This window comes from Rhipicephalus sanguineus, chromosome 2 (genome assembly GCF_013339695.2).
Source record: "Rhipicephalus sanguineus isolate Rsan-2018 chromosome 2, BIME_Rsan_1.4, whole genome shotgun sequence".
NCBI classification, from domain to species: domain Eukaryota; kingdom Metazoa; phylum Arthropoda; class Arachnida; order Ixodida; family Ixodidae; genus Rhipicephalus; species Rhipicephalus sanguineus.
Window position 1 is genome coordinate 183,276,281 of NC_051177.1, and position 9,864 is coordinate 183,286,144.

The following is a 9,864-nucleotide window of genomic DNA, read 5'->3' on the forward strand; positions in this document are numbered from 1 at the left end:
CCGTCTCAGTCGCGCAATTAAAATATTCTCGGCTGGTAGCTGTTGTTATGATCGTTTTTCTTATTTATTTTTTCAAACTCTGCGATTACGCCTCACTTTATACGCCGACGAACGCTACACGAAAGATGACAGACGCCGTGCCGACACCGCCTGAATACGGCGGAGTGCTGCAACGTACAAAATGAGTAAAAAGTAATGCAACTTTGAGGTACTTACACGTGAAATGTCTTCCCTCACGACTTTTCCGGTCGATTCGTACAGTTTACTGCGCTACAGGCAGGTATTTCTTTAAAAAAGAAGAGAAAAGGTCTCTTCCGGGACAAAAACGGCGGCTTCCGGTGGCTTCACGCCCGCGGGCTCGATGCGTCATCCAGCTCCTCCTAGTGGAGATCAGTGGTTAATTCTCACAGGGCGAGCGGGGAACGCAGTCGACAGGCGCGCGAGAGGGGAGCAGCGTAGGAGTGGAGAGAGAGGGGGAGGGGACGCGCATGCACTGGCGATCATCGCGGCGTTGCGCAGGAGAGAATTTCGGTATGTCGAGCATTTCAGAGGAGTCAACCGAAGCAAGCGCTGCACTGAACGCGCGCAGCGCTCTACCCGCTTTATATTCACACTTGAAGGAGAGGAGACTAGAGGAGGAGAATAGCGCATGCGCCGCGAGAGCACAAGCGAGAACGCAGGAGAAGCGCAAGCAGGTGGTAGGAGAGAAGTGGAGAGAGTAACGCGCAGCTGTTGGAGAGGGGGAAGGAGGAGAGTTGCGCATGTGCAGTGTGAGTGCGGACGCCGACGATAATGAGGGACATGCCGCCGCTGTAAGATGCTTTGCATCTAAAAGAGAGAAGGAACAGAAGGGGCATTATTATTACTTGTCATGCTGTGCAGCTCCTTACCTCTCTACTATCAGCAGCGCTTCTGGATGCCGCGGGCCTTTGGAACAAAGGGCCGCCGCAGCCCAACACGGAGTCTACGCGCACAATTGTAATGATGCGGGCGTCGTCCACCGAAACATGCGTCGCCCAATCAAACGGCCCTCCGCCTCTTCTTCTGCAATAAGCAAGTGCGTAGCTGAAACGTAGACCACCCGAGTGAAACGCAAGCTCACCTGATTGCGCTGTGATTCCGCGCCTCGGGCTCGCGCTGCCGCCACCTTACTTCGCCATAGCCGTCGGCACTCCGGCGGCGGCCCGCTGCTGAGGCCCACACGGTTAAAGTGCTCTGTCAGCGTCTGCCACAGCTCCCGTCGCACGTCCGGCAGTAAGTCGCAAGCCACCCTCCCCATATGAGGGTCACCGGTAATAAAATTCAACATCGCGGCCCACTGTCCGGCTCTCTGCAGACATAACCACAGAAGATCTAAACGAAACTGGTGGTTAGAGGGGGAGCTGTCACAACGAAACATCGCGATGTCGGCAATGTCGGCGCTGGCTTGGCTGGCTCGCGTAGTGGCTGGAAAAGTTACTATGATTGCTCATGGCTACGTCGCTCATCTTCAAAAATGGTGCCAAATTGCAGATGATACTGTCTGCTTGACGACTTCAAAGTTAAACGCTTTAGTTTTGTTTTATTTTGTTGTTGTGTTAGCAGTTAAAGAAATAAAATGTTGCCTAATTGCACGTTTCTTTGTATTTCAAGGCCCCCCTTACGTCACGTTGCGCAAGCAATTTATGTGTTTGCGTCACCATTTTGCACACGTCACACCTATGCCAAATTATATAGAAAATGGTGAAAGTTCTGGATAGCACCCCGTGTTGGTTGGCCATTGCTAAGCACATTACCGAGCGCAGAAACGAACTCAAGAGAAGTGGGCTCGTGCCGTCGTCGTCTTGTCTTGTGTTCGTTTCTGCGATATGTACTGTGCTTCGTTTGTCCCGATTTGCCCGATAGAGGAAGGGCTCCTGAATTTTAAAAAAGATTAGAGGCGATAGCTTTAGACTTTTGTTTCAAGGTCGCGTTGTGAAGTATTAAAAATATCCCGTCAACGCGCGAGCTGCGCGCCCACTACGCCTTTGCAGCATTCGCGTGACAAAAAAAAATCTGAAAAACAAAGCGACGTTTGCTGAAAAACGGCGTTTGCTGAACATAAAGCGTCCGGTAAAATAGCTCCACCGGATGGCTTTCGCCTTCGAGTCGTCTAAGGCGAATTCATAGGGGACGCTGTGAGTTGTTTTGTTTAGATATGACTGCAGAAAGCGGGTCGTAAGACTGACCTCCTAACCTTTTCTCTCCTTCTGACGTGATCAGGGGACGCCGGATACTATGACGAAAACGGCCGCTTTTACTTCGTGCAGCGGATTAAGGAGATGATCAAGTGCATGGATAATCAGGTCGTACCCGCTGAGCTTGAGGGACTGCTCCTGCATAAGCATTCTGAAGACATCGTCGAAGTGACGGTGGTTGGACTCGAACACGAGGAATATGGAGAGGCGCCCGCGGCCGCCGTCGTGGCTAAGAAACCGGGTGACGAAGATGGACTCCGGCTGCTTGCTGAAAGAATCAAGAAAACGATCGCAGGTAAAACGTCTTTCGGACTAGAATGTACAGGAAATAATTTGTGCTGTATGAATGAACTTGGTAACACCGAAATCGACGTTGATAATTCGTCGAAAAGTTCATGCTTTAGTGTTCGAATATATAGCGTTAGCTATTTCAGTGTTAGCACACATAGCAAAGCGTTCGCAGAAGGTTGCTAGCTCACATGAAACATAGTGCTGAGTAAGGACGCTTAGGTGAGCGTTACGGATCTCGTCATCAATACTAACGTTCTATACACGGCTTGTCGTGGTCATCCTGTCTCTCCGTACATGTGGGTCTGGACACGACGCTACACACCAGTTTTCTTAGAGAGGTCACGTTTACTGCAGTTGATACTGCCCCTAAACTTGCTAATCTGACTGGGTATAATATTCAAAACTGATGATATCGCATTGTCTTGCTCTTCTGGCGAAATTCTTTTTTTAAAAAAAAGCTTGTCTGTTCTAAGGACCCATAAAGTAAGTGGTACATTAGGTAAATGTATTGTTTAACAAAAATTCATAAAATCAGGAAATCTGTGCCACCTAACATTCATAGTAGCGTGCTTATGAGCAGTCAACCAAAGTTGATGTCATTGTTTCATTGAACAGACATTTCGTTTTAATTTTCTCGAGAGCTATGATTTTTTCGACAACTATGAACTCAATTCGTAGCATGCTATCCCAAAATGGGTTGCTTTGACGTTCTGAATGTATTTAGGTCGTCTAACATTACTTTGTCACTGTCGTTCAAAGTACCTTTGCGTACGTATTCTCGTCCCCAGAAAACCTCGCCGTGCACAAGCACCTTTACGGTGGCGTGTTCTTCTTCGAGTCGCTACCGAAAACTGAGACGTCCAAGGTGAACCGTTCTGCGCTCGCCAAGCTCTGTGCTACAACAACGCCACTGTGAAGAGCAATATTGACGTTTCCAGCAGACGGATCACCTCACTGAAACACTTGACCTGATAGCGAAAAATGATGCCTGGAAAATCATCATGTATTGTTTGAACTCGGCATGATTAAACCTAGGAATAAATATATATTATGAACATAATGCGCGTTTTCTTAAATAAGACATGCTGACAGTTATCCTTTGTAAAGCGCTATCGTATATAGGCTGAATCGCAAACTCGCAAACTTAGGCCCTTTCTGTATAGCACTTGACATGCGGATAGTGGCAGTTGTTCGGTTTATAATTATTTCCGTTTACATTTTAACAATCATAGAGAGTCTGACCATTATGGAAGAAGACGCGGATGCTTGTGTTAATGCTTTTTCTATCGTTCTAACCGCGGCTGAAGTAGATATTGCAAAAAAATTGGCCGCGTATCTGCGTGCTTCGCTGCAAATGTCGTCTAAAGACGATAGAAGAGGCGCTGCGTGAGATATGGACGATATCTGACAATACGACGGGAAACACGAGTGCTGTGTTGCGGGCTGGTAGTCCCGGCGCAGCAGCAGACGAAGACCGGCGGTGACCAACGCGACCGGCGGGGACGTCAGCCAGCCCGAACACGTGGTTTGGCGCGAAGCGCTGAAGCAGAAGAAACGTCCGCACTCAACGAGTACTCTCCACACACTCTTTTATTTACACGTCGCCTGGGTAAAATAGGAATGCTAGAGCGGCGCCCCATGGCATTCGTACAGTGCAATACAGAACCGAAACCGAAACACAACAATGAGCTCGTGCAGAGGGCACGGAGGAAGGCAAGTTTTAGCGCAGTCGCATTTTCAGCGCAGCTTAAGAAACTAGGGTCTTAAGAATTACGTATGTATGCATTTTCTATTAAAGGAACACACCACCTAATACTTACCTAGTGATGTTGGGCATCAGATATGCGTAATGTTTGCTTTTTGATCGACAATGTACACAAGTATGAACCTAGTCAGCCGTTCAAGATGGCTGGCCCTTGGGCAAGTGGTTCAACATTGGCCGGGTGCCTGAATCGAGTGACGTGCCGACAAACAGAAAGACAGACAGACCAAAATTTCTCCGTTTAAGTATCCCAAGAAAGACTATATCGTCTTTAAAACGCCAGGCCTGCGCTGAAACCGCAGCACAGTCACAGCGAAAGCTGCAAGAGCGGCGTTTCTAGAGCCCACTGTAAGCTCTATTGGGGCTACTAATACAGGTACACTAGCAAGGCACCCACTACGCCATAAATCACAATTTTTGTGAAGTTGGGAAGCACCTACTAAGCCATTATTCGTCATTCTGCGGAGAAGCGAGGCACCAGCTATACGTCTGTAAGGGATTATGTGCACTTTGTTGATGCGACGACTGATGACGATGAAGAATTATGGCTCAGCCCTTTGTAATGGGTTGGACGCTTTAAACGGCCCACCAGTTATGTAATTTGCATTGGGTGACGCTCGGTCACTATTTCCCTCTCCCGCCATGCTGTATAACATACGCTGACATGGGAGAGAGAAGGAGAGAGCGGGGGGGGCGAAGAACTTTACTGAGAACCCGAGGTAATGGATCATGCGCTTTGGGCTTCCTTGGCAACCAATACAAGTGCACTTGCGAGGAAACCACTAGGCTATAAATCATTGTAATTTTTTAGAAGTAGGAAAGCAGGCACTGTGCCATTTTTCGTCATTCTACGGAGAGCCGTGGTACCTGCTAAACGCATGTAAGGCATTATGCGCACTTTGTTGATGCTGTGCCTGATGACGATGAAGAATTATGGAGGAGCCCTTTGTAATGGGTTGGAAGCATTCAACAAACTACTCGTTGCGCAGTTCGCATTGTGTGACGCCTGGTTACAGAATTCGCGTTGAGCGACGCTTGGTGCTTATTTTACTCTTCTACCACGCTATATTGCATATGTTAATGTGGTTCCTTCCCGACATGAAGCCTGTATAGGGCCTTTTTGCAAAGCTCCCACGCAGAGGGCCCAGGTTCGAAACTCGTTCCATCCTGGAATTTTTTTCTTATTTCGTTTTTTTTTCTTATATGGAGCGATATTGGTTACGGACACCGGCGGCGGCGGACAACTACGGCGCGAAAAACGGCCGCTGAAATGATCTCATAACAGCTTTCGCTGTAAAAGAATACACTATAGTTCTGACCTGATCTTACATCTGCGATAGCGTCCTCTTTTTGCATTTTTTATTTTTTCCTTATTTTTTTCTTTCTTTCTCTTTTCTTTTTCCCTCTCTTTCCCTCTCTGGTGTAATCAACGCCATGCCCCGTCAATCTTTTCTCTGAGCATCTGCGCAGGCTCGTTTGACACACCCTTTTCTCAGGGCCACGTTTTTTACAGACAATAAGCCAGTTGGTAGTCTGCGCTCGACGTCTTGTGTCCTTTATTTTATTAGTTCTGTACTGTGTCTGTGTTAGACTAAGCGCACTTTTGAAGGTTAATGAACACCAGCTAGCCCACCTCATAGCTCTCCTTAATGTCATTTGAATTACATCAGGCTTTTTCGTGCTCGATTCCCCGCCTCTCGTGCGTGTGCAGTACTTCGTGGACAACATCGTGGAAGCGAGGCTAAGAACTCGGACGCTAACTTACGCACTCGGAAACGGTTTGACTAACCCCATACTGACAAGCACGTTCGGAGGGTTGGTCTTGACAGAGAAGGCATCGAGACGTCTCAGTAAAATTGCCAGGACCGAAACCTGGCGACAAATTGCTCCTCCAGAAACCACACCACTACAATCTGCGAAAGCGACGGAGCAAGCCGCACCCATTTTAGGGGCGAAGCACCTTAGGGCCGAGGCTTCTCCGTCCATCCGCGTCCAGCCGTCACGGTACACGAAACCGAACCGACAGCGCTCGCACTAAGGAGAAGTCTTCTTCTTCTTGTTCTTCGAGCGCCTTGATGATGATAAGTGAGCGCGCGCTCGCGCCAAGGAGAAGTCTTCTTCCTCTTGTTGGCCGAGGCTTGTCCATCCATCCGCGTCCAGCCGTCACGGTACACGAAACCGAAACCGACAGCGCTCGCGCTAAGGATAAGTCTTCTTCCGCTTGTTCTTCGAGCGCCTTGATGATGATAAGTGAGCGCTCGCTCGCGCCAAGGAGAAGTCTTCTTCCTCTTGTTGGCCGAGGCTTGTTCATTCATCCGCGTCCGGCAGTCACGGTGCACGAAACCGAAACCGACAGCACCGTGTACAGTCGAAACCGAGAACATCTGTGAAAAAAAGTTAACAAAAGGAGCAAGCACGAAAATAAAATGACAGAACAACGTAAAAACAGCAACATTAAGCGCCCATCAATAAAGCATGTGCCAGCACAATGCACGCTGCAGTGAAAAATACACGAGAGTCACAGGTGATTTATGGTAACACCGAACGATCCCCACGTGCATCGCCGACTCATCATCATTCACTTCCTAGAGATGCGGACGAGACCTTCAAACGTAGGCGGAACCGTCAATGTTGCCAACGAGTGCCGTTCGTTCTGCGCATGCTCGTGTAATCTCGGGACGTCTGGGTAGAGTCATAGAGTTTCCTACAATACTTACTAGAGGGAACTCTGGCGCTAGTGTCTATGGGAGCTGCAACGCATGGCGCTTCAGCCGGCATGGGAATGACGGGTAGTACACGGATTTGTCTAAACTTCGTTCTTTCGGCTCCGTTTGGCTCCGCGTCGCCTGCATCCGCTTTGTCGCAAAACGAAGTTCATCAAAAATCAGCAGTTTCACTTCACCACTTTAACTTCTTTAGGCTCACCGATTAAATCTGGTCACGAAGTTCACAACGATCCATTCTTTTATCCGAAAGAAAACCAAAACATAGCAATAAACAAAGCCACAAGTGCGTTCGAAGCCCACAAGCACGAAGACTAGGCAAATCCGTGTACTACTCATCATTCCCATGGTGGCTGAACGATCGCAGCGCCAGAGTTCCCTCTAGGTCACTTTAGGAAACTCTATGGGTAGAGTGACCTAGAATAGGGGTAGTGTCCAAAGCGCCGCGCGAATACATGGGAGGAGCGAGGGCCTTTTGCGGTGAACTTCCGCGCCGCGGCGCGGCCGTGCCGGACCCGTGGGCTTTCTCCGCGGCGGAAGCCGCGTAAAAGCGGCGAGCGTCTGCTACGCGCGTGATATTTTGGCCGCTATTAGCTAAAATTGCTGAAATTTGGGCAATATTTAATACTGTGTTACTGCAACATAATACTGCAGCGACTCATCACACAGAAAACGCGTTTGTTAGTTTGTGTGTTGTGAAACGGGGATTTTGTATATATCCTTTCAGCTGGTTTGTCACCGCATTGGTCCACACTTCCGCGGCTGTTTGAGGAACGCATCCTGCGCGCACTTCATCGTGAGAAAAGGCACTTAACTTACTTTCGTGTGGAATGACGAACGTAAACTTGCTGCAGGAGAGAATAAACTGGATATAACCAGGAGAACGTAGCACATGTGCACTTATTAACTAGCTCATGCATGCTAACGCGTTTGCACCCTTCATATCCTATCTTTTATTTCGTGCATTCGATTTGTTTTACAAGGCTGCCTCCAGCGCTCTGCTGTTTCAAGCCATTTCATGCGAAGCCGAATGTGTCAGTCGGCGTGGCCGCGGTACCAAAAGTAAAAAATTACTCGCGTAACTCGCGTCTCGTTCACTTGGTATACACGAAAATTGGCACGGAGGGGCACGAATGTACCTATGCCCAACACGACCGATAGGTCATGGCATCACTAACCTGATATGCTTGCCGTTTGCGTAACGACTAACAATAATAATACGGTGTGTAACGCGCAAACCCGCTTTCTTTAGCCAGAAATAATTCTGACGATGTGTGGTCTGACGATTTGTTTCCGTAAGGTTATAAAAAACCTGGTGGTCACCAATATCGATGTAAACATTTTAGACTTACCCATACATTTTGAAGAACTGACCGCATAGGTGAAATGTATGCGAAAAAATTACATGAAAAAAATAGCATGGTCCCTTATGCATTCGTGTGAGATGACTCGAAAACGAAAGCCATTTTTTTTCGTCAGTCGATGCATTGATCCTCCCTCGCCCCTCTCCGAACGCTTTCTGCACATAACGTGGTTTCGGACTGCCGACAGTATCGAAGGCATTGCAAGCTTTCTGCACCTCACCTGCTTTTACATTGCCTCCGTGATCGGCCCCCGATCACGGAGGCATTGCAAAGCGACCATGTCATGTGATGGCGTCATCATATGACGTCACGTTGAATGAGTCATAGTGACGTCACAAGTTCTGTCGACGTCATCGCGTGATGATTTTGTGCATCACTCGTGTTGGCTACGCGGGACGCCGACGGTCAATTTTCGTGTTTGATGAGGCATCTAAGGCTTTAGCCTTAAAAAAAGACAAACCAAAGAAAATGAAACGATGACAGTGCAACATCGTGTATGCCTCACTTCACGTTACGAGCGATCGCCTGAAAACAAACGTGATTCTCAGTCTAGAGCAGCTGATTGCACGCGTCTGCGGGACAAAAAAAGGCTTGCTTTACCCGTCTGGTCATCTCTTTATATTTATTCAAGAGATGAGCAGACTCGCTATTTAAGTACTCCGGAGCTTCAGCACGAAATTGTGGTGGACGCTATATTGAGGTCATCAGGAAAAAGCAGGAAATTGCGGTCGGGTGCCCTGTTGGCGCGCACTCAACTGCCGCGGAAACAATTGTATTTTATGTAACTACTCACCCACATCTTTTTCTAAAGTCTGAACCAGGCGAACGCTAACCTCCGAGAACCGTGAAAACATCTGAAGTTGAGAACGAGTTGTTTGAAACTGTTTTCATTCCGTATGGTGAAGGCTTGAAGCAATGCACGCATCTCGCGCGAACGTTTCATACTGACGTTCAGCGATCCAATGCAACATGCGATAATATATATATATATATATATATATATATATATATATATATATATATATATATACTATCGCATGTTGCATTTTTTCAGGCTAGGCACATAAGGAATCTCTGCATTTGAACAATTTTCTGAAGTGATATAAATATTACACTTCTATTTGTCAATTTCGTACCGTATTTTCGTTTCGGCAGCTTGTACAGCAAGAATGGGGGTATTTGTAACTTTGTTTCATGATATCTGGATATTTGTAAAGGATTATTTTCTATATTACGCCTTTTATGCAAAAACTTGGTGGAATAAGGTTAGTTTACCTGGCATTGCTTTTCGTTCAATTGTTTGCATACGGTGAGCCTTGTTGCACGCTACCTCAGAAGCAAAAATAAGCCAACAGCATTGCGGTCGTATGGCCGGTCTCTACTCCTTTTTTTTTCCTTTTTTTCCCCTTGCGTCTTCCCGGTGTGCTCCGTCCATAATAAAGAGCTAGTGGAGGCTACTGAATTGTCGAATAAAGCGGTGTGCATATGGCTAGCAAACCAGTGGCGAC

The 9,864-nt window shown here is 47.6% G+C and overlaps 1 protein-coding gene across 2 annotated transcripts in view; it reads left to right on the forward strand.

Annotated features, from left to right (window-relative positions):
- The window catches only part of LOC119383910 (uncharacterized), a 114,604-nt gene extending 111,056 nt beyond the window's left edge, over positions 1-3,548 (forward strand). For both annotated transcript variants that reach the window (XM_037652184.2, XM_037652183.2), the window contains exons 8-9: positions 2,242-2,511; positions 3,296-3,548. In XM_037652184.2, the coding sequence (XP_037508112.1) occupies positions 2,242-2,511; positions 3,296-3,423 (398 nt within the window). In that variant the 3' untranslated portion in view covers positions 3,424-3,548. The remainder of the gene's footprint in view (positions 1-2,241; positions 2,512-3,295) is intronic.
- Positions 3,549-9,864: the final 6,316 nt, after the last annotated feature.